The 25,754-nt window shown below is 41.1% G+C and overlaps 1 protein-coding gene across 6 annotated transcripts; it reads left to right on the top strand.

Moving 5' to 3' along the window:
• The first annotated feature begins 1,299 nt into the window (after window positions 1–1,299).
• Window positions 1,300–17,854, top strand: LOC308676489 (myc-associated zinc finger protein-like). Of its 6 annotated transcripts, none has more exons than XM_081342308.1 (7): window positions 1,300–1,488; window positions 3,878–3,964; window positions 9,396–10,186; window positions 13,392–13,455; window positions 13,658–13,829; window positions 15,529–15,736; window positions 16,535–17,854. In XM_081342308.1, the coding sequence occupies exons 1-6, from the start codon at window positions 1,453–1,455 to the stop codon at window positions 15,714–15,716; spliced, it is 1,338 nt and encodes a 445-aa protein (XP_081198434.1). In that variant the 5' UTR covers window positions 1,300–1,452; the 3' UTR covers window positions 15,717–15,736; window positions 16,535–17,854. The 6 variants fall into 6 exon arrangements, with proteins under 6 accessions (XP_081198434.1, XP_081198433.1, XP_081198431.1 ...); XM_081342307.1 differs by having other exon boundaries at window positions 3,875–3,964; XM_081342305.1 differs by lacking the exon at window positions 1,300–1,488 and adding an exon at window positions 2,112–2,319.
• The last annotated feature ends 7,900 nt before the right edge of the window (window positions 17,855–25,754 follow it).

Raw genomic sequence — 25,754 nt, 5'->3', positions numbered from 1 at the left:
ACACAACAGTGAGGCATAGAGAATAATGCATGTATTAGTTAGAAGAAGAACAAGGAAATGGAAAATGTCAAACCACACATTCACCCCTGGGGCACCTTTGTTATAGCTGTCACAGAATTCAGTTACAGCTAACCACATATGTCTCGCTTGTACCCAACCACAGACATAGCACAGGAAACTTAGATGCTAGCAAGGTGCCTGTGACCATTGTTAGAAACAAGGTTGCACGATATTTAGCTAGAATTTCGCACTGCAAAGGGGGGCTAGGGATGAGCTAGAAGGGGGCTTAGAATCCATGTAACCAATCAGAATTAATAATTTACATTTCCATGTTCTGTGACTTTTGAAGACTATAAATGTACCTGCTTGTTTCCTGGAAAGTTGTTCAGACATTGCCTTTGCTTTCTAATCTGAACCTTTTGCGCGCAAAATAAAACAAACTTCTTTTGATTCCGAGGTCTGAGTCTCTTAATTCTGCAACACTATCTTTGGCTCATCAATTAAGAGATACCTTTTCACCCAGGCATTTATAGGGTAACACTGCTAGAATCAAGATCACTTAACTTGTTTTTCCCCCAATAATTTTTAAATCAATTTGTCTATTATTTAAACATTGATAATGCTTTATTTTGTATACTGTCTAAATTACAAGAGAGGAAGGTACTATGCTTCCTGAATAGGTGGGTTAGAAGAAAAAAATCCCGTGTTACAGCTTCTCAGAACGCAAGGTACATGTATACTTTACATTATAAGGTACTTGTCCTCTGCAATGGAGCTCTTTACTGGTCAATACAATAATTTAAACTTAACAGGCTAATATGAATTTCGTTAATCCTTGTCGCGCTTTTTCCAGTAAAGATTAAATCGATGTAAAGCCGAATAATATGGACGGCTGGCAGCAAAAATGTAACCAAATTAGAAGGTGAAAAGATCAAGGCTGGCGGCCATTTTGTAAAACGGGTCCATGTCACTCAGATAAGAAAAAAAAATAACGGCGAAGAGACAGACAACCGTTACTCGCGCGCGGCCGTCTTGGCATTGGCCAGTCAACTTTAGTCTTTAAAAGAATGAGCCCTACGGTCACAGCGCTCGCCAGTCCGCCCAATCAGCAGGCACCACACGTGGGATCCCTTGTACGGTTCCGCGCACGTCGGGAGCGAGGACTACAGCCCCACCCAATCACTACCTGCCGCCTTCTCCACACCCCTCCTTTCCCCCTCCCGCTCAGAAACGCTGTGGCGCGGGAGGGGGGGAACGCGCGCGCGCGCAGAAGGGGCCAATCAGCGTGCGCGCCGAGGAATCCTCGCGCCGCTGCCTCCTCGCTCTATCCCCCCTCCCACCTCACTCCCCCCGCCCGCGCGACGTTGCTGCTGCTCCCCACTCGCTCCCCCCTCCCTTCCCGACCCCCCCTCTCGCCGAGCCGAACCCCCTCCCCCGCTCGTTACCGCCGCCATGGACCCGAGCAACTGGAGCAGCTTCATCTTCCAGGTAACCCCCCCCTTTTTTTTCCTCCACCTTCCCCCTCCCTTCTCCGCAAAAAAAAAAGGGGGGGGGAGCGCGAGCAGGGAAGGACAAGAGAGCGCAAGCTGCAGCTCTAGGCTCCCTACTCACACCCTCCCTGCCCCGCCCCTCCCCTCGGGAATCTCAGCGGGCGGGGGCCCTTGCGCGCGCGGGCCAGTAGGGCGCACTCGGCACGCGCTCCCCCCCTCCACCGTCCGCCTCGCGCTGCCCCAACGGTCACCTCCCTCCGCCCAGCGTTGCCTTGCGCTCCCTCTACCCCCTCGTTCTCTACGCTCGCTGTGCCCAGCCCCTCGCGCTTCTCTCCCCCCCCGCCAACGGTCACCTCCCTCTCGCGCTTGCTCTCCCAGCCCCTCGCGCTGCTCCCCCACCTTTTTCCTCTGCCAGTTGCTACCTCGGTGCCTCCTCAGCCCCGCTCCGAGGGAGCTGTCTTTCCAAAATGCCCCCCAAGATAGGCGCGCCTTAGTCGCCTCGCCCTAGTTTTGCCACACGCGCGTAACCCTCCCTTTCCTGCTCCCTCCACGCTCCCACCACCCTCTGCCAATATCATGCCCCTTATCCGTGTTGGCTCCCTGCTTGTCAGGCCGGTATCCCAGGGGTTTCCACCCCGCGTTAGTTTGAACTTGGCCACTCATGCTCAAAAGGTGCTTCCTTCTTCTTTTCCGGTCCCCAGTATTTGCTTGCCCTCAAGCGCATGCACTTACGGTAGGGGGTGGCTATGGACTACCTTCTGGGGCCAACAGGTGTAGTGTGAATTTTCCACCTGTTTCCTCTTATGTTTTTTGGTATGAACTCTCAAGGGTAGGTGGTCTGCCATAGGATAATACAGAAAAATCCCCAAGTCTTCCATCTGACCTAGTAATAGAGAGCTATAGACATCACTAGGAAGAGGCATATTGACTCCATTTATTTAACTTTCCAACATTTGGGGTGAATTGGTGTGGGTGGTCAAACCCCCCACCCCAGGTGTGTTGCCTTGGACTTGCCTTGACATGCTGTCCTTTCTTCACTCCATTGAGTTGTCTTAATTTGTTCCCCTTTTGTAATTATTTAAGCCTGTTTTAGTCCATTCCCCAACAGTTTCAAACATACATGTAAATCCTGGATTCTGCCGTCTTGCCAATAAATAGTTAATATTATATAAATAGATGTAGATATGCCTAATAAGAGGCACGTCTCTTCCATTCGTTTACTCCCCAGTGTTTTGGGACAAAAATGTGCATATGGCTCAGAGGCCTCAAGTCAGTTGATTGTATTTGCTTCAACGTCTTTTTTCCACCACCTTTAACTATTTGCCTTAATTTGCTACCACCTTTAATTCTTTGAACCTCAGTTTTCAGTGTTTATCAGCAAAGACTAGCCTTTTCCTGTTATATGCTCCCCCAAAAGAAATGCTGTATTTCTTTCCAGTACCTTTTCTTTCTGATCAGAAATTTCTCTGCAGAAGACAATCAAGGCCTTCTATTTTTCAGATAGACCACCACTCAGTTTTCAAACCACTTCTAAATAATTCTCCTTTAAACTGTTTTCTTAAGTTTCATACACTACACCTCAACTTCATCTGCAGCTTTCTCTTTATCTTCCCCCATCATAGCCTTTATTCTATACTTCAGAAATGTAAGGCACATACATATACAGTGACTGCCTATATCTATTGCTACCAGTTATCTTTTCTGGTCTCCTTACAGAACATTTTCATACAACTCTAGTATTCTAGATAGAATCTCAATTTATTTTGGCTGCAAACATAATCAACTATCTGTTTTGACACCATGCTGTTTCATGTGATTTGAATTTGAATGCTAATTGATGTACTTAATGTTATAAATTCTTTTTTTTTCCTGCTATTTTTTCATTTCCAACTCAATTTCGCAATGTATTCATAATTTGTTCATACTTGCATACAGTGCTTAAAATTACTTAGCTCAGATAAAGAAAAGTTTGAGCTTTCTCCCAATCCAAAAATTCAATATGGCTGACATTTTCAAAAATATTTTTATTAAAGAAGCCTTTTTTATAAGGTAAAAACAACTCAAATTTAAAGAGAAATTTAAGGTAAAAGAAAAGTGATAAATAGCAAAGAAAAAATGAAGGAAAGAAAAGGGTATAAAAATGGTTTCTGATCTTTACAGCTGTTATATTTGTATTTATATTTTATCCTTTCTAAGGGTCATGCTGCCACCTGGTTTAAGGTATTTTATTTTTTATAATGAGCTCCTCTTCCAGTTTAAATCAGCTTTCCTGTGGAATCACTAAGTTATTTCTCTCTATTGGTTTTTGAATTTAACTCTTGCAGTTGCCTGTCATAAGAGTCATTTTTTATTAAAATTCCCTGATCTTTATTTTGTTTTTTTAGCAGAGTCATACTCAGAATCCTCTACAGGTCGGGTCTGAAATCCAGTCAAGATTTTTTGCTGCTCAGGGCTGTAGTCAAAGTCCTTTCCAGGTGAGCTATTTAGGCAATAAAGGAAAATCAAGTGATTCTTTGGAAAACAATTGCTAGAAGCAACCGTCTCACTATTGCAGATTAGATTTTATGTATATCAGAAGTAATCGTACCCTTTGCAAGACTTTTATTGAAAGTTGTTGCTGTTGCTATAAATGAGTTTTATAATAATCTAGTCATTATTTGAAGTCACTTTCATTTTGATACTGTTGGCTCTGAAATAATGATTAGGCCAAGACTAATAAAACTGGTGAGAGTCAGTTTAGTGTAGTGGTTAAAACATCAGGCTAGAAATTAGGAGCTGTGAATCCTAGTCCCTCCTTAGGCACGAAGCCAGCTGAATAATCTTGGCCTAGTCATTTCTTGCAGCCCTAGGAAAAGAGGCAATGACAGACCACTTCTAAAAACCTTGCCAAAAAAACTGCAGAGACTAATTCAGACAAGTCTTGAGTATTGGACAGGATTGAACAGAAAAAAAAGTTTGACCCATCATTTTGGATTTGTTCTGCTTTTTAAAGTAAAGATTAAATTATTCAATGGGGCCTAACTCCCAGTATAACTGCACCCTAAGATTTCCTCATGATTATTTAAAAATAAAGCCAATCTGCATAAAAATGGTACTGTATTTCTGGAAAATGCAAAACGTTTGATGCTGACAGATGTCTGACAGATGAGTGTTGCTCAGCCCTAGGAAAAAAATGCTTCCGTGTACTTACTATCCAAACATGGTTTGAGATGATGTATCCCAAAACACAATACATCTGGAATAGCTTTGTCACGTAAGTCTTGCAGTCAATTGGAGCTTCATTTACCAAGCAGGCATAAACATAAACATCCATGCCTTTACTGCTTATAGTAGATAAATAGCATGAAACACAGGTTGCTATCTTTGACCTTGTAGCTGAGATGCCAGTTTTTTCAGGGATAAGTCAAAAGTCTACCCACTTTTTCTCTTCATTTTGTGGCTTGATTGCTTTGGATTTTTATTTGTATCCCACAAGAACAAGTAGCAATTTGCACCCATGTTTGGGACTATGGAAAGAGGGGGCTCCCTCCTCTCCCCCCCCCCCGTTACAGCTGTAATTTTGAAAGACTTAGAATTGCTTATCTTACCATTTTGCCATCTTTTGTCATGGACACAGAAGCAAGTGAGATTGGCATACTCTATGTCAATAAATTGTTTTGCTTTTTAAAGATTATATTTAAATATATTTTTCTTTATAAAGCACTAAAACCTACTTGTTAATAATATAGCTAACAGATCATTTTCTGAAATTGGAGGTCAAAGATTATGTAGCGTTTTATGGTCATTTTTTTTCTAAGGCATGTTACCGTAATTATATCATTTTAGTGACAATATTTCTTTGCATGTTTCATGACTATATCTTGCTGAACGTATTGAGATTTATTTCCAAATAAAATTAACTCGTTCAAAGTTACAAAAAATGTCTGATCTGGACACCTACAGTGCATTCAGAAAGTATTCAGACCCCTTCACTTTTATCAATTTTGTTATGCTGCAGCCTGATTCTACAGTTTTTGAAGTTTATTTTTTTCCTCATTAATCTACACTCAGTATCCTATAATGATAAAGTTAAAACAGAATTTTAGAAATGTCTGTAAATTTATTAAAAAGGAAAAAACAGCAAAATCACATTGGTATAAGTATTTAGACCCTTTACTCAGTACTTTGTTGAAGTACTTTTGGCAGCAATGAGAGCCTTGAGTCTTTGGGGTTATGATGTGACAAGCTTTGCACATCTGGATTGGGGGGATTTTCTACCATTCTTCCTTGCAAATCCTCTCAAGCTCAGTCAGGTTGGATGGCGACCCTAGGTGGGCAGCCATTTTCAGGTCTCTCCAGAGATGGTCAATAGAGTTCAAGTCAGGCCTCTGACTGGGCCACTCATTCACAGAGTTGCCCCTAAGCCACTCCTGTGTTGTCTTGGTTGTGTGCTTAGGATTGTTGTTATGTTGGAAAGTGAACCTTTGGCCCAGTCTGAGGTCCTGAGTGCTGTGGAACAGGTTTTAATTGAGGATATTCCTGTACTTTGCACTATTCAGCCTTCCCTCAACCATGACTAAACTCCCAGTCCCTGCTGCTGAAAAACACCCCCACAGCATGATGCTGCCACCACCATGCTTCACTGTTGGGGTGATATTGGGCAGGTGAGGAGCGATGCCTGCTTGTCTCCAGACATAACATTTAGAATTGAGGCCAAACAGTTCATTCTTTGTTCCATCAGATCAGAGAATCTTGTTCCTCATAGTCAGAGAGTACTTCAGTTGCTTTTTTGCAAATTTGGGCTTTCATGTGTTTTGCACTGAGGAGAGGCTTCTATCTAACCACTCTGCCATAAAACCCAGATCGGTGGAGGGCTGCAGTGATGGTTGTCCTTCTGGAACTCTGTCCCACCTCCACACAGGATCTCTGGAACTCAGAATGACCATTGGGTTCTTGGTCACCTCTCTTACTAAGGTCGGTCTCCCCTGATTGCTCAGTTTGAGCGGGTGACCAGCTCTTGGAAGAGATCTGGTTGTGCCAAACTTTTCCCATTTATTTATTTATTTATTGATTGATGGGATTTATATCCCGCCCTATCTCCCGAAGGACTCAGGGCGGCTAACAACAAAACATATAATAAGTACAGAAATCAAGATAAAAATAAAATTAAAATTATCTGTGCAATAAATTAAAATTAAAAACTAAAAATAAATTAAAAATTCTAAATATAATTAATTAAAATGCCTGTCAGTCCAGGTCAGCCTGGTGGAAAAGGAGTGTTTTGAGGCCGCGGCGAAAGGATTGGAGATTTTGGGCCATCCGAAGCTCAGGGGGGAGCTGGTTCCACAGGGCTGGTGCTCCCACAGAGAAGGCCCTCCCCCTGGGGGTCGCCAGCCGACATTGCCTAGCTGACGGTACCCTGAGGAGGCCTTCTCTGTGTGAGCGTACTGGACGATGGGAATTTGTTCCCGGTAGCAGATGGTCCTGAGAATTATGGAGGCCACTGTGCTTGTAGGAACCTTCAGTGCAGCAGAAATTTTATTATAGAGGTTCCCTGATCTGTGCCTTGCAATAATCCTGTCTGAGCTCTACAGGCAATTCCTTTGACCTCATGGCTTTTGCTCTGCTACAGCATGCATTGTCAGCTGTGTGTGTGCCTTTCCAAATCATGTCCAATCAATTTAATTTACCACAGGCGGACTCCAATCAAGGTGTAGAAACATGTCAGCAACAATTAAGAGAAATGGGGGGCACCTGAGCTAGGTTTCAAGTGTTGTTGCAAAGGGTCTGAATACTTATGCCAATCTGATATTTCAGGGTATTTTTTTTCTTTTTAATAATTTACAGACGTTTCTAAAATTCCGTATCCACTTTCTCATTATGGGATACTGAGTGTAGATTAATGAGAAAAAATGAATTTCAACAATTATAGAATCAAAAGTGAAGGGAGTTTGAAAACTTTCTGAATGCCTTGTATATTGATTATTATATCACAAGATTATTATATCACAAACAAGAATTTATATATAAATCTAATAAGCGGCATTTTTCTCTACTTTTTCACAAGTTTATATGTTCAATCTTACATATGTCTTAGAAAAGTTAAACTATATGATAGTTCCTGTTCCGTGCTTTCTGTTGAGTGGTTGGAGCAATCACTATAATACTGAGAATCTGTCTTTGAGATAGGTATGGCAGTATCACTGTTCACTTATACCTTGGATTGTCTGGACTATACTTCTGCCCTTCATTTTAATCAGCAGTACAGATAATATGCAGAACATAATATTTATACCTTGTGGTGTGAAGATGCACTTCTTTTGTAAGTATGAAAGGCAAAATAAAATGCCTAAATATGACAACAGTATCTACATGTTTTTGTTAGAATTGATTGATTTTTGAAACCTAGGAATCGTTCATATATATATATGTTTATGTTTAATTTTAGCAGTGCTGTAATCTCAGAACTCCATGCTCTGGGCAACTAGAGAGAAATTAGATAAACTTATTGAAATATGCATGATTGAGGATAATCATGCATTTTAAAATGCAACTAAATTTTTCCTAGATGGGTTCTATAAATCTACCTTGTAATAGCTGATCATCTGATGCTTCTGAGGAAGAGGGTAGGCCTTCCCTTACTGATTTTGCCTATAAATTTTCTGAAATTGTGAAAGCAAGCATGTTTGAGCAACAGGGTGGTCATTTTTATGGAAGCGGTTTCAAGGTTGATTTAATTTAAAAAATAGTTTTTGAAACTGACTCAGAAACTTATTTAACAGCACAGACTTGAGAGAGTATAATTAGTTTTATACTAAGAAAACTGTATTATGTGCTGCAAGAGAGATCACTGTTCAGTATCATTTAAAAATAAATATTTTAAGTTAAATTTTATTACTGTAATTCTTCAGGATAAATTAGAAGCAGGTCTGTCTTAAAAAATGAAAATATGCTCCCTATCACTGTGAATGAACATTTCTGCAGTGCTGAGAACATCAAGGTAAAATTAAAGTGATTCCTCCAGGAAGCTAAACTAGTGGTAGGCATTGTTTAAAAAGAAAAATAATTATAAACTGCTACAGTTTTTTTCACATTTTAGGATGCCTGTATTTTCACTTCACAGTACAGTACAGTACATAGAAATTCCCAACCATTTGGCAAAAGTATAATTGGAAAGTTCAACCTAGTCAAAAGCATTCATTTCTAGAGAGTACTACTACATGGACTTAATCTCTAATACATAGTACTGAAGGAAAACCATAAGAAAAATGAGATTGTTCTGCCTTGCAGGTATTAAAACATAAAAGCATCATTTGGGCATTTGCACATCTATATACCCTTAAGTCTAGATGACAGTTGTTTGTGCACACATTAAAACTGATCACCTCTGTTTAGTGTAGAGAAAGACATTCTCTGGAAAACAAATGGGATAGAACTCAACATATCACAATATCTTTCTGCTGAACTGTGGAATTACTCCCTCCACTGCACTGTCATAGACAAAAGCCAGCTACTTTTCTTCTACTCTTATTCCAAGGATATTTCACAGGTGCTGATTTTGTTCCTTATATTTGTAAACAATCAATTTTAAATACACACACTGTGTCACTTATCTGTTATGCAACAAGGAAACTATTTTAGTCTCAGTAGTGGGACATTGTAATACATTCTGGGAGCAGAAAAGGGAAATTCTCCACATGATGGAACTCTCAAATATTGGTATATTAAAAACTAATTTGCTTTTATTTTGCTTAGTAGCACATGCTGCATATTGATTAATCCAGCTCTTTTTGCTAGGAAAAACTATGCTTGCTTTTGAAGTGAGAATTTACTTAGCTTTGTATTTAAGTTGCTAGATTACTGTAGGGTTTCAGACTTCATTGTTCATCACTATGTTACTCAATTATACAATCTCTCTTTTTTCAGACTGCCACCACAACTGCTCCTCCCCAACAGACAACTACCCCTGCGGAGTCCCTCCAAGTGGACCTCCTGCCTGTTTTGGCTGCAGCACAAGAAACAGCAGCTGCAGCTGCTGTGGTTGCTGCTGCCACTGCTTCTGCACCAGCTGCTTCCACAGTAGATACAGCTGCCTTGAAACAGCAGCAGCCTTCTGCCTCCGAAGGTGGGAGTGGGCAGGTAGTGCCATCCACTCAGACCACGCAAGCCCCTACCCCACAGGCAGCTCCTGCCAACCCACAGGCAGCTGAGGCCCAGAAGAAACCGAAGAGTAAAGGGCCCTACATCTGCTCCCTGTGTGCTAAAGAATTCAAGAATGGCTACAACCTGCGGCGTCATGAAGCTATACACACAGGAGCAAAAGCTTCTCGCGCTGGACCCACAACCATGAAGATGCCCACTATGGTTCCCCTCAGCTTGCTTAGCGTTTCTGCCATCGGTGGTACAGCCCCAGCAACACCTGCCCCTGCTGAGGGTACTGGAAACACAGCAGGGTCAGGTGCAGGCCTAGTGACCACTACAGCATCAGGCAAACGTATCCGGAAGAACCATGCTTGTGAGATGTGTGGGAAAGCCTTCCGGGATGTCTACCATCTCAATCGGCATAAGTTGTCACATTCAGATGAGAAGCCCTACCAATGTCCTGTCTGCCAGCAACGGTTCAAACGGAAGGACCGCATGAGCTATCATGTCCGTTCACATGATGGTGCTGTGCACAAGCCGTACATCTGCAGCCACTGTGGGAAGAGTTTCTCTCGGTATGAGGGAGTTGAGGGTTCAGGGAGGATTTATTTATTTATTTATTTATTTAATTTAATTTGTATACCGCCCTTCTCCCGATGCAGTTCATATGGGAATTTTTAAAGTGTTTGCACGAGAAATGTGAGAAAAATAGTTCCCCTTTTTGGTAAAGACAAATACACATACCACATGCCAAACTGACTTACGAAGGCATAATAATATAGGAGTGCAAGTTCCCAAATCATCTAGGGAGGTTTGTGGGCCAGACCAGGCCCTCCTCCTTTATTAACTTCCCCATATATCTTTACATAACATTCTAAGAGACACTGGTAGACACTTAGTTCTATGGGTCTCCATAATAGTCAACTCCTTAGGAAATCTTTGCTTTCTTTTCATCATTAACCTTAGCAACAATTTCCTTATTCTATATAAATAGCAGCTGAGAGAAAAATAGTGAACAAATGTGAGAACATATTTCTCCTTGGTGTGGCTACAGGTGACAATGTGCAACCTTAACTTGGAAAGCTTCCCAATTCTTGCCATAGTTCCGTTGGATTCTGACATAAAAGAATCTCTCAGGCAGTTTTCTGATTATTATGTGCACAAGACACCGAAAGTGAATTGAAATGCCTTGGCAGGCTTAAGAATTAGGTTTGGAACCTCAGAGAACAAAAGATCTATTGAATTTAAAAAGAAATGGGGGAAAAACATTTTAATCTCATTCCAATGCATACTCATTTTGATATTACCTGTGAAATTACCTCGTCAGCTTGATACAGTTTGAAACAATTCTTCAAAGACATTCTAAAAATAACTTGCTCTTTAGGTAGTAAATGACTTAGAATTTCTCCAAATAAAGAAGTCTATACTAAGAATGTTATGGGAAGTGGGGGGAAACAAAATTTATCATTGCCAGCATACTACATTTGGGGAGATCTTTGTTTTTAACTCCATGTTAACATGGAATGCCTTACATTTTCCTCAAAATGAGAGTCTGAAAAGATTCCAGGCTGTCTGATTTTTACATATTAGAAAATATTCTTGGATCAAGCAGCAAACCATGTGGTCAGTTTGTGGGAAAAGGAAATGCCACATTTTCAGAAATAAAACCTTGCAAGTGTATCAAGTAATGACATTATGGTACTGTATTGGCAACAAGCTTATAAATATTTGTCAGTGTGCTGTGGTTAAAAGTTTTAAATACTTTGGCACTCCAGAATATTTCAACAAACACCTGCCCAGAAGAAATAGAACTATAAAATAGCAAGAGTCTGGAATACCTTGGACTAAAATACTGAAACTGCTTAATTTAGGGCATAGATTGTAAGAAAAATAAATTATTTAAAACTGGCATGAGCAGAAGTGAGAAATCTCAAACGGTATTTAGACCTAGAGTCTGCACAATTTCTTCAGTTCAAAATTAGAACTGAAAAGCGGGGAAGACTCAAGATTCAAAACAAGACACAAGAGGGAAAGGGAAATTGGGATTTTGAACAGGTCTAAGATTTTGCCTCTAAAGTGTTTGGTTGTTAAAATCACTCCAAAATATACCAAAGAAGTCGGTTTTGATCCTGCGTACTCTGGAGGCCACCAGACAGATGCTGATGAGATGCATATGGCTTATGAACTACACTTTTTTACATCCTTGCCCTAAAGGCAAGTTCCAAACAATAAGAATGTGTGTTCCACTTCAGAAATGCAAATAAGCTTACCAGGTTGGTGATTTTCAGACATTCCCACAAACGTTGAATTAAAAAAAAATACACAGGAAAAATAGTTCCAGCTGATGAGTCTTAGCAAATAAAATTAAAAGTTATGTTGCTTTCACTTGCCTACTAACAGGGATATTACATTTTTCTGGCTGTTTTGGAAAAAAAGACTTTGAATAAAAGTTGCACCTTGTATGTGGAAGGCAAGGGAAAAATGGATAATAGCAATCAAAAAGGTTGCTGGTACTCAAGAAACTTCCTTGGTTTCTATTTGCTGCCCTCACTCCCCCTCCCCCCACTATGCTTGCTTTTTAAATATATGATATTTTTAATGTTTACAGTATATTCATGTTCTGCAGATGCCAAGCATTTGTAATTTTGCATCCCAAATAAATTGCCAGGTTGATCAATTATTACATTTTACTTAAGGAAAGTTCCTTTTAAAAAGAACCAATAGTTATAAACCAGTTTGTTTTATAAAAGGAATTGATTCTTTTGGATTCAAAAATACAAGATATCTTCAATATTTTAAACACTTTATAATAATTAAAAACTTCTATTAAAAAAGTCTAATACCTTTGATGCTTGCTGGGTTAGAAAGATTTGTTAAAGATAGTCCTCTAGCAACCACAATTGGGACTGGCAATTAGTCATTAAGGGATGGAGTCACTAAATGAAACTGCAACTGTGCTTATGATCTTATTTCAGTTTTTCTTTGCTTTACAAACCTGTGAAGGCTATAAATGTTTGAGCTGGTTAAGTTACTTTTTCATTACTGTGATAATTGCAAATGGTCGCTAAATAAGACAGTCATTGAATTCAAAATACAAGTATAGTCTGAAGCAAAAGAAATTGCATAAAACAGGATGTACCACTGTCTGCAATAAATCCCTCCTGCCTACTTTTATTTAATATTTATAGCAGACACTACTTGAATCTATTTACAAATTGTTCCCATTATTATGAATGCTAGAAGCAAAATCTTACAGAAATTAGTTCCAATTAAACCAGGTGTAGTTAAACAGTCTCATTTTTAATAGTAAATGTTCTGACACGTGAAAACCATAATGTCACATCCAGGATTCTAATTTCCAGACTTGCTCGATATGGACCCTCCATAAGTCCAACAGATTAATTTCTTATGAATTGCTCAGCATATAATTATCTAAATTCTCATTAGTTAATTCTTTAAAGTGTCAAACATGTATTTTCCACCACTAGTGGTATGTATTGTACATAATGACAATTTCCAGAGTGGAACTAAAATTCTGAAGGCTGTTCCTATTCTATATGTGCTGCTTTTGCAGCAGTTAAGTACATGATTCTTCCAAGTTTTTAAAAAATATATAAAATCCTACTACAAAATAAATTTACCACTGTTATTCCAGTCTTCCCCCAAATATTCCTCAACACAAGGTTTTTTTGGTGGATAAGTAGAATCACCCCAACCCCTTTTAGAGATTGAATAAGAAAACCATTTTTCATCTTACTTTTTTTTCCTTTCCTCTCACAGGCCAGACCATTTGAACAGCCATGTTCGACAAGTCCACTCAACAGAGAGACCCTTCAAATGTGAGGTATTTTTTCTCCATTGATAACTGTCTTCTATTTATTTATGCTCAAGTGTTCTGGGGAATCTTCCTGATGCAACAGGGAGCAAAGATGATCTCCACCTTAACACCTTATGTGCACTTTAGTCTTTAGCTGTTAAATGCATTGAGCAATGGACCAATGGATATAACATTCATTCATAGGATTCCTTTGCTCCTATTTTTGCAGACTTGTGAAGCAGCTTTTGCCACTAAGGATCGCCTACGTGCTCACACAGTCCGTCATGAGGAAAAGGTCCCATGTCACGTGTGTGGAAAGATGCTGAGTGCTGCCTATATCACAGACCACATGAAAGTACACAGCCAAGGGCCGAATCATGTCTGTGAACTGTGCAACAAAGGTAAGAGAATAGGGCTCAGATGCGTAACATTTGAACTTAACTGTAAATATAAATATTACTCTTTTTTTGAAATGTGCTAAGAGACCCTGTATGCAAATGTGTACAGGTTTTCTTAGGTTTCATTCAGTTTCACTGGAATTTAATCCCAGGTAAATTAGTTTTTCAAGCTTTACACTTACACTCTTTTCTTGAGGAATATCTCAATCATAAATCTCTTTGTTCTGGACTAACCTGTTTGAAGATAAATTTAAGTTCAACTTTGTTTCTGGGTACTATTCCCAGCCTCAGCCCCCACCCCAATTTAATCTCTGTTCTGGATATTACTTTCCCTTTTTTGCAAGGGGGTATCTTCAAGTCAGTTTCAGCTTCTGGTAACTGTCTGAGTGAGTCACTTCAGTTAGTGGGTTGCCATTGCCTTCTTCCTAGAGCTGAGGGAGAATGACCGGCTTAAGTCAACTCATTGGCTTCATAACCTAATGCAGTACAAGAATTAGTTTCCTAGTTTCTAGCCTATTTGAATATTACTAAATTTCCATAAATGTTTTTTAAAAGCTGCATAATTTCCATCAACTAGAATACAGCTAAATAGCTTTATATAAATGACTCAGGCCTTATGGAAAGGATATTAAAAACCTTTAAACATGGAACCAAATTTGTTGCCCATGAGCAGTTCTGCAAAAATGCAGATGTGGCCTGTTAAGATTATCCATAATACACCTTGGAAATTGTGAACTAAACTTTCTTAATACACAAGCGTTAATCAGGCTGCCAATTTATATTTGTTTACAATAAGCAAACTGCTGGGCAATACAAATGGTTCCCAGTATTTCTTTCTCCCATTTATGTATCAAAGCATTTCCTTAGTTTCATTTTGTAGGACACTGAAGAGATTTATAGTATGCAGTGTAAGTGAAAGATTATGCTTCTTATTTCTGTGGATATAGTCCAATGAATTGATAGACGTGTACAAGAAATAATTTTAAGAATGGTTGAAAGGCATCTGCAGTGGATGTGTCTGTTTCCGCTCTATCCATCTGATAGATCAGTATCCCAAATGATCTTGACAATGCAATAGCCTTAATACATTAATTAAAATTATTGGACAATGTGCAAATTAAAAATTGTTGAATTTTTAAAAATTTAACAGTGCTTTTATTATATCTCCTGGATTACATTTTTGACTGATGTGTGTTATCCATATATTTATAATTATATGTTCATATATCTGGAATGTTGGAAACATAAAATAGCAGTTAATTATTAATTTTTATTCAATTTTAGCTCTGAAGTTTGTAGTGAATTAAATAATAGAAATACAACATTATAAATCTCTTGTAGGGGGATTCTACTAACATTCTCTTACCAAAATGTCTCTGTTGAAGGTTTGATGATTTTATGTTAAGAGGTTTAGGTTATTTGTACTATATTGATTTCCTTAGTAGCAAGATGCAGCTGCCCTTAGGGTGGGATGTGCTGTTTGTGCAGTAATAACCTGCTTGGTGGCAAGAAACAGCTGTCTTTGGGATGAGAAGCTGTCTCTGAAATTAGGGAAGCTTGTTGCAATAGATCCTTCACTAAGTTTCAAGACACAGCCACCTCTAAGATGAAGCACAACCAAGCATTGCAGGACACCGGGTTAACGCTTTCACTAGGCCGGACACTGACCTGGCTGGTTTTTGTCCTTCTCCCCCTCCCGTAGGGTTCACCACAGCGGCCTACCTCAGGGTCCACGCGGTCAAGGACCATGGACTAGCCGCCCCGCGGCTGGAGCGTTTCCTTTGCAAGCTGTGTGGCGTGCACTGCAAGACCCCAGCTCAGCTCAACGGGCATCTGCAGACGCACGCAGGAGAAGGGGCCGTGGCCACTGAGGGCCAACCGCTGCGGTGAAACACTGGCCGGGCCACCAGGCAAGAGCCACTTCCTTCTGTCCTGGGAAGGGGGAGGGGAGGCCCATTTTCCCCCTAGGGTTGTTTAGGCATCCTTATATGTTGAGTGAGAAAAGGGAGAATCCCAGCTCCTTGGGGGCAGCTGCATCCTAACTTAGCATCTCTTTGCCAGTTTAAAGTGCTGCGTATAGCAGTATCTGACTAGTGTGATTTGACTGATCTTCCTGCAGGTTCATCTTCAGGATTTGAGCTCTAGTTTTTAAAAAGCCACACATGGTCCATTGAGTGTTGTATTTATCTGAATATTTTTCTACGGGATTTGTGTCATTTTTTTTAATGTTAAAACCAGGAGGGTTGGGGATATCAACAAATACCTTTATGTTATCAGCAGATAAAAACCCATTGGTAAGTGTTTGAGCTTCTTTTTGCCTTTACAGACCGTTGCTTGCACTATGCATCCTGGACAGATCCATTTTATTTTTAATATTGTACTCTACAGTTTCCTAATCCAGGCACTTAAGCGATAAACCGAGTTTCCATATTGTCTTCAGGCTTAACAGTTAATTAGCATACCGCAGACTTAAAATACTTAATCTGTTCAGCTTTTTAGAGAGAAATTCTACCAGTCTGTGGCTAAATAGGGTATTTTGGAGAAGGGACAGCTGCATCTCTCCTTTACCTCATCAAACCGGATGATTAAACCCGAACTAGTTTAAGGTAGTAATAAGAGGATGTAGGAAGCAAGTTGAAAGCTTGGGCCAATAACAGTAAGAGTTTGGGTATGAACACTCTGACTTTTCTATTTCTCTTCCTCCACAGGTACGGGTGAGGTCTGCCCCCTCGCTGCAGCCGTCTCGGCTCCACCTTCAGCTGCCGTCACGGTGCTGCCCATGGAGGGAGCTTCGGTTGTGAGCCAAGCCCTCCCCACACAGCCCTGGTGATTTCTGGGAGTGGGGAGACAGAAGCCAACCCTCCCAGACCCGTCCCTCTCCCTCACTGGCAGCTGGAGCCTTCCAAGCCCAGATGGATACTCATTGGCCATATATGGGTTTCTAATGTAATGGCAGTTTCATTCATTCTTTTCCCCCTGCCTGTGCTCATAAAATAGTGGAGCTGAGAAAGCATCTGCTCAGCCAATGAAGCAACTCTTATTCAGAGGGCCACGAAAGGACTTTGTGCGTTTTGAGAGCACCCTCATTTTATCGACTCCCTTACTCTGTTACTCTTTAACTTGTGGCTCTCGGAACAGTCCTGGAAATGCTTTCATTTCTGTTGTCCATGGTCTAAGCCAAATAACGATAGTCTTTTTATCAAAGTAGATCTTGCTTATTCCAGCAGTGCCCCCTGTGGCCCCCCCCAAGGGAACTACACAAAAAGAGTGAAACAGCGAGACCGAACGACTTAGTAAGCTCAGCTCACAGACCAAGGGGGACTGAAGACTGGCATAGTTGTGAGACATAGTATAAGCAACATTGCAGGAGAAGGGAGTACTGAGTTAGAAATAATGGGGTTGGTTGAGGGATTGACAAAACTTGGGGAGCCTACAGAGAAGTTAGAAGGGGGTGCAGGTTGGGATTATCACGGCATCTTGGGTGCCTTGTGCTCATGGCTGGGGTTGTGGGGGCTGCAGTGAGATGAGATGGAGAAGGGCTGTACTTCTTTCTCCGTGGCTTCAGTGTGGAGTGTTCTCCATTTCCATGCTGAGAATCTGCTCTGAATTCCCCTCCTTGCCCAGTGCCTCATTCTTCCATGGTGTCTTTTAATGCTCCATTTCCTCAGCTTCTCTCGTGATTCGTGTTCCAAGCGCATCAGCCCTTCGCACCAAGCATTGATGCCCCACCTGCTGAACACCCCCCTTGTTGCATGCGACCCCCACAGTTCGGGGTTAGAGTCTCTCGCTTTTTTGTATTATATATATATTAAAAAAAATCCCCTGACATTTAAAATAACCCTCCTTTGTGGGTTTTTTTTTGTTGTTAACACAAATGTAATGAAGCTGTGTCCACCTATATCCACTCTCCCTGTTCCTTCTCTCGTAAGCCCTTCCCCCTCTCCATCCTTTCCTCTTCTGTGAGCCCTTTCTGGATCTGTGTCTCAGCAGCAAAAGATTTTAGTAAAACAATTGAAGGGAAAAATCCACACTTGTGTCTATTTATTGTCAGATTATTTTGGTATCACTTGGTGGGCGTGGGGGGAAGTATCCTGGTTCCTGGCTTCTCTCGCACCTCCTTTTATTATCACATTATCTTGGGACCTCTCATATGTATTTAAAATGTGTAATGGATCAAACATCAGGTTGCCTATCTCCATTCTAAGTGAGTTCCTAAACCACTTCCTTATTTCTTTCAATTACTCATGAGACTGCTTTCTGGGTTATGGCTTAGTGGGCATAGCCTTCTTTATAGGAGAAAGAGCAATTCTGAATGTTTTGGAGCCAGAAACTGTGGTGTGATGCAGTTGCTGTGCCCTGGCAAGCTGTTAAATGCTGCACTGGAGCTCTGCTGTGTTTGGAGTTAATTTGTGGGCTCTTTTTGTCCTCCCTCCTGCAGCAGCCTGGGCAGCTTATAAATAATTGATGAAAGACTGGAACCGAGAGATTTTATATAATTTTCTCCTGAGGAAGCAGGATTTCCCCCTGAAAACATTTTTCTGCATCAAACCTCCCGCATCAGCTTGCTGAGCTCGTTTGGATCCGAAGCATAATTAATTAGTCTGGTTTCTCCCATCTTTCCTAGGCTGGCGTTTCAGTTCTGCACCTTCGATGGGAGCTTTCAGTGCTTCCTAATTTGGCCAGGTTTTGATTTGCGCTGGGCAGTCCCAGAGGAAATGGTGTTCAATTGTTCTGGGACTCTAGTTCTTCCATACTCTCTGCACTTGTAGCTTGTCAATGTGAAGTTTTTATCATTGGCAAGGAAAGACAGGCGTTATATATATATATATATATATATATATATATATATATATATATATATATATATATATATATATATATATATATATATATATATATATATATATATATATATATATATTCCTTCTCCCAGAAGAAGGAAGCTAAAGCCACCAGCCTGATGATGACGGATGGGATTCCGTCGAAACGTTGCGCCTACAACTTTAGTTCTACGCGGGGAAAAACCCGAATAACCAAAGATCCACATATATATATATATATATATATATATATATATATATATATATATATATATATATATATATATATATATATATATATATATATATATATATATATATATATATATATATATATATATATATATATATATATATATATATATATATATATATCCGGGAATATATGGGACTTTCCAGCAACAGCACCATCTCTGCTAATCTCTTGCCCCTGCCAGATCAGCTGGTTCTTCATAAAACTCAAAACCACAACTACTCCCCCCACAGCTTGCACTGAAGAAGCAGGGTCGATGAGACCATTTGACGCGCACCAGTGCAAAGGGAGGGGAAGGGGCGTCCTTGCAGACAAAGCTGCCGAGCGAGCAAGTAAGAGGAGTGGGTGTGGGGGGGAGGGAGGGAAGGGGGGCGGAGGCTGCATTTTTTCCCATCTACAGTAGCCTCCTGTCCATGGAAGGGGAGAAAGGAGGGTTACAGCAGCAAGAAGGAGGGGTGTGATGTGTGAGTAAGGGAGGGGGGCCATCCAACCTTCTAGCTCTCTGTTCACCCCACCTCAGCACCTACTGCCAACCGGACATAGCCAGAAGCTCAGGTAGGAGAACGGGAGACCTTGCTTGGGTCCAGCCTTTCTCTCTCACACACACACACAACACACACCCGCCGCCCCAAACCTCTCTCTCTCAATCTCTATAACGGGAGACCGGTTGTTGCTGCGGCAAGCGGGCGGGGGAGACCAAAAAGACCGAAGCGAGCTGGGTGTGGGTGAGAGGAGTGCGGCGCTCGCTGGTAGATGAAGGGGCGTCCTGCTCCTGGGGGGCAGCAGGCTGTGGGAAAGTGTCGGGATGCGGAATAAGGGCAGGGGCAGTCAGGAATGCTGGGTGGGCGTGGATCCCATCCTCGGATGAGGTTCCCTCTGGAGACCGGGAAGACTGAGCAGCAGGTATAAGGGCGTGGGAGGGGGGGAGTGCGTGGGAGGAAGGAGCTGAAAGAGGAAAGTGGCGGGTTGGCGGAGGCGAGGAGACATCGGCGACGAGAGGCGTTTCGGCCCCGTGTGTGTGTGTGTGTATGTGTGTGTGTGTCTGTGCGCGCGCGCCTGCCCGGCGAAATGGCGGGGGGGTGGGTGGGTGGAGAGACAGGGTTTTGGCCCTCTTTGCTCCAAGATGGGTGTGAACTAGGGATGCGGGAAGAGGGTGTGCGATGAAGTTGGAAACTGATGGAGGGAGGGCTCGGCAATGAAGGCTTTTGACTGAGTTAGGGGGTCTTCCAGACGACGCGCCCTACCTTGAAAAGGGAGAAAGCGAAGGCTGGTGGGACACGGAGTAACGCAAGGATCCTTATGCGCGCTTAGTCGCGTGTGTGGAGCAGAGAGGGGCAGGGTGACATCAGGGCTTTCTGAAGGCAGCAAAGTGGGGAGGGGAGCGAACGGCCTGTAGACCGGAGGAGGGAGCGAGGGATCAACTTGGTGGAGGGAGGGAGTAGCCACGAGGTAGAGCAGAAAGAAGAGCAGAGGGAGCGGGGCGGCGGGGATTGGCGGCGGAAAGTAAGAGGTTCCTAAGGAGCTGTCCATGGTAAAAGCCAGATCTGGGGGAGGGTTGAATGGCGGAGAAGAAACGCGTGTAAGCAAAGGGTTTGTGGAAGTGAGTTCACCCTCAAGAGCGGATGGGAAGTGTGGGGGAGAAGGAAACAGCCGATTCAAGCGGTTTGGGTGCTTGGATGATGTTGAGTGATCTGAGATATGTACGATTCCCCAGGCAATAGTTATGGGGACGGTTGAGAGAGAAGACAGAGGTCAAGACGGAGGAAACAAAAAAAATCAAGGTGGTTATTGGAGATATATCCGTAAAGAGAAGGGAATCAATACAAGCCGTTCAAACCTCTTTAGACAAGAAGGCTTCCAATCAGTGGAGGAGTAGAGAAAAAGGCATCTGCTTAGAATGGAAAGCATGTACACAGGTTGGATTCGCACCAACCCCAACCAACCCAGCCAAAAGAAAGAATGGGAGTGGGGGAGACGATTTTGAGGACCATAAGTCCCATCTTTGTGTCAGGTGTTTTTTTGTAATAAAAAGAAGCTGTTCCAATGTAGCTGTTCTGTGATAAGTGACTCTAGCACCTGTTCTCCATCCCAGATGATAAAAATTAATCTGGTTTTAGAAAACTTGCATAACTTAATACTCAGATATTTTCTATTCCTTGTGCAAGACAGAGCTGCTGAAATTCCATCCGCTTTTAATTCTTTCTGTGAAATAATGTGGCTTTATTGTTAGGAATCTCTTTGCAAGCTTGAGTTATGGTTGCCTCAGAGAACAAAACAGATGAATTCAAAATATATAGAACTGCATCAGATTAAAAGAGAGAAGATGATTAAAAATACCAAGATTTGGGGCTGGGCATGCCTTTTATCCTGTAGTGCTTTTCAATCTCAGCAACTTTTAAGATGCATGGATTCCCAGAATTCCCCAGTCAGCTTTGTCAGACAAAGATGGAGGCATTGGCAAGGATTTTTTTTTCTTGGGATTACTCTTTTGCCTTTCGATGAGCAGTCAAAAAGTTTAGAGAATCAAGTCAGATGTTTCCTTTTCATGAATGTGTGTAAATAATGGAAAGAGACACTTGTACCACCAGGCCATGTGCCACAAATGTGTGCCAGCTAATTAATACAAAATAACGGGTTAGCAGTTGTTTTGTATGTGCTGGTGACGCTGCTCATAAGACTATCAGCAAGTCGCTATGCCTTTTTATACACAAGGAATTTCCCTGTCTGAGGGTTTTCTCTAAGGGACAATTGTGTCCATCAAAAAATCAGTTATGGCATTCATGTGCCAGCATCAGAAGCTGGTGATTGTATGTTAATTATATAGCATGTCAGAAAAAAATGGGAATGTGCCATCTGGAGACATATGCTATATAATTACTTGTAACAATAATGGTTATTTTTCTAGCCTGTTTATAAAAGGGTGTGCGTGTATGCATACGGAGATAAAGCATAAAATACCACGTTGTAAATACAGGAGCACATACTCGTTGAGAAGATTACTTTTCTAATGTTGAATTCCGAAGTAAACCTGACTGAGTTCTGTTGGAGTCATTTCCAGGTAGGTGTGTATACAGCCTTTCCCTATCTTGGCATCCTCTAGATGTGTTCAGACTGCAGCATTCAGAATTTCCAGGTGGAATTTTTTCTGGCATCAAGAGGGATTGCACAGGATGTGTTGAAACTCTCTCACATTAGCTGAAACATCACTTGGGCCACATGCTGCATGAAGCCATAGGATGTTTTATTTTGTGGAATGTGTTTTGTTAATGAACAATTGTGGTTTGCAAGGCACTATTTATGACTTAGCGTCTTGTGCAAACCTAGACAATGTAATAAGCCGTGGTTAACCAAACCTAAACTAAAGTATTTAGTATTTAAACTAAATTCTGAGTTTAAGATGACTTAAGGATGACATTAACAGCAGCCTGTAACAGCCTCATCCCTCCAGAATTCATTGTTAACTTGCAGTTCATGTATTCTGTATTGGATCAACATCTGATTTTGTAGTCCTCATCTCTTGCCCAGTGAGCTCTGTAACATGGTACTCTCTCTGTTTTGATTAGGTGTAAACTGCCCTTTATGATTCCTGATTATGTGAGTCAATCTTTGCTACACCCCCTATTATGGATCTTGAAAGAAGAGTTGTGGGGGCAAAAAAAATTGGAATCCAATAGTACCTTTTCCAGTTAACAAACATATTAAAAGGCTAAATGAATAATAAAAGAGCCTGTTTGCTCTAGTGGTTAAGGCACCTGGCTAGAAACTGGGAGATAGTGAGTTCTACTCCTGCCTAATGCACGAAAGCTGACTGGATGACTTCGGGCCAACCACCAGAGACTGAGAGTTTAGTCCCGCCTTAGGCGTGAAAGCCTGCTGGGTGATTTTGGACCTGTCACTCTTTTTCAGCCCTACCCACCTCACAGGGTTGTTGTTGTGGAGCAAGGAGGAGGAGGAAGGAGTATTAGATATGTTCACCACCTTGAGTTATTTGTAAAAAAGAATAATAAAGGTGGGGTTAAAAAAATATCTAAATTTTGGATGAAGCTTATAGCCTTTCATACAAATTTTAGTCAGGAAAAAATGTTCCAGATATTTTGCATTGTTGGTCATTTGACTCAAATGAGTTCATCTCTTTTGAATTAATATATTCTGCAATAGATTTACAAGGTAATAACTCAAGCTAAGTAGATTTGGCAAAGATGGCTAAATCCATCCATTTTTATTCCTGTTTGCTTCTCATTTTCAATTGTTTGTGTCCCACTTCTACACCACTTTGAGCTTAGAAAAACCTGAAGAGGCCTAGTCTCTTTTCTTTTTTTTCCTAATCTGCACTTTTTGGAACACAATTTTGTCCTAGGCATACTTTTTCAAGGAATCCTTTTCTTGCATAATATATGTGTCTCTATCATTTTTATCATTACCGTTTTATGATCTCTTTCCTTTTATTTATACATTTTTACATCTTTAAAACTCTACAACGGCATTTTTTTTTACAAACAACTAAGTGTTGTTTGCATTTTGGTTTGAAACTAAATTTGCACTGAAAGGTGAACTGATGTCTCATTTATCCCTTGGACTGAATATGCTTAGAGACTGGGTGACTATTATTTTGAATTACTGAATGAAGGCACAATTTATGTACAATTAATAATATGTACTGTTGAACTTCCACATATTCCTCTGAATCATAGCTCCTAATCTTGATTTACAGTTAACTATTTTATGTAAGATAAGAATCCGTTTTGGTGCTTTAAGCTTAATGTCTGGCAGTTCTTGGGGAAAATATCCCAACAATTATATCTTGTTTTTATTTCCTTATTTAACAGCTGCCTAAAGTGTTTATAAAGCTTCAGATGGTTTTATTGTTTTAAAAACAAAACGCATGTGCCAATAATGAAATATTAAGTAGATATAAAAATGGAAAATTGGCAATCGTGTATCAAAAGAACGGGGCTAACAAGAATTAAGAAGTGATAATGAGGGTCACCTTCTGCAAATTCTTAACACATTTTTGAAAAGACATTTTGGGGGAAAAGCCAGTTGTGCCATCTAAAAAGTTTCTGGTAAATCTGACCTTCCAATGGAAAACATTTACTTCTACTGGAAGTGAATCAAACCACTTTGTAGGATCTGAAGAGGCAGGCTGGGGTGGGAGAGGGAATTACTTTCTTGCAGAAGGATTTTTTTTCCATGGATCATTTGAACTCTAGCAATTACAGAGTTAAGAGGGAGGATCCAGTATTGAACTGAGCTGAGAAACTAATCAGCAATTTATGCAGACTGCTCAAATGGATGATGGGTGAGACCATTAAATTGCTTCCATTAGCCTGCCACACTCGACCCTAGATGAAGTTCCTGAACTGCCTTTAGCTCCATAAAAAGTGCATTACAAGCCTCCAATCTGGAAGACACCAATGCAGGAATTATAGCAGTCTGCATGGCAGATGAGCATCAGGCAAACCTGCTCACACCAAGCAAGGCAAGTCGTAATGCAAGGCCAGTTTAAGAAACAATTTGCATCTTTAACTTATGCCTAAGAAGGGCACGTGTGAATGCCTCAGACCTGTTTTTAAATACGTATCAGGAATGGCCACTGAGCAGGGAGTTGGATCTTAAGATGAATCCCTGACCATCGAACCTGGCGGAAAGGTCCACATCAGCTTCCTCTTCCCAGTTTCGTGTCTGCATGAAAAGGGGGATGAAAAAGTCTTGAACCTGGAAAGGAAGCAGTAGGAATTGAAGGCCTGAAGAATTTAACACAGCTGAGGCTCCCTCCTCTCCATGAGTGCCCACAACTCTTTTATATCCTCAGCATCGGTGCAAGAGGGCATAAATTTTATGTAAGATAAAAATCAGTTAGGAATCAGTTTTGGGGCTATAAGCCAAATGTCTCCTGCTGTAAGCTTGATATTAGGTCTGCATTCCAAAATGAAAATGGTGTGTGTGTGTGTTGTCTAATTATTGATCCTTGGTGAGTTGCAGTGCAACCACAATAGTTCCTGTGAACTATGAATTACTATAATAGTTTCTTCCCCAGCCTGGTCTTGCCAAAGTTTCACGTTAGCTGACAATGGTAGAAGCTATAAGCTCGAATATCAGGATGTCAGAGATGAGAAGGAATGATGTAAGTTTTTAAAATTAAAATAATGTCTATATATATATTTAAAAGTCTTAGTATATTATTTCTTAGCAGTTTTCCTTTATTTTTCAAATGCCTAAACATGTTGTAAGGATGAAGGGCTTTATGTTAGCTTGTATTCAAACATTAATTTTGAATGTATCCCAAGTTTTGACATTTAGGTATTATGAAGTCCTGCTGACCTCCAAAAGCAAGCACAACCTGGTTAATATTTGAAAGGGGGATCATTAAGAAATCTCAGGATAGGATAGGATAGGATAGGATAGGATAGGATAGGATAGGATAGGATAGGATAGGATAGGATAGGATAGGATAGGATAGGGAAGGGAAGGGAAGGGAAGGGAAGGGAAGGGAAAGAAAGAAGGAAAGAGGAAAAGGAGAGGAGAGGAGTCCCCGTGGATTTTACTCCACTAATCATTGCTGACAATAAGGGGTGGCATCTCTGTTTCAAGGCCATTCAGACAGTGCTGTCCGAAGATGTTCCCATGGTCATGTGGCCAGCATGACATAGCGGAGCTTCCTCCCCACTGAAGTGGTACCTATTTATCTACTTGCATTTGTATGCTTTCAAACTGCTAGGTGGGCAGAAGCTAGATGAAGATGGGCCTTGATTCTGTTGCGCGGCAGTTGGTCTTAAGTCTTGAACCCAAACTGTTGGCCATCCAGCCAACAAGTCCAGCGTCTTAACCACTGAGCCATTGCATTGCCCTGGGAAA

The sequence above is a fragment of the Vipera berus genome (assembly GCF_964194415.1).
Source record: "Vipera berus genome assembly, chromosome: W".
NCBI classification, from domain to species: domain Eukaryota; kingdom Metazoa; phylum Chordata; class Lepidosauria; order Squamata; family Viperidae; genus Vipera; species Vipera berus.
This window is presented reverse-complemented; position numbering and strand designations above follow the sequence as displayed.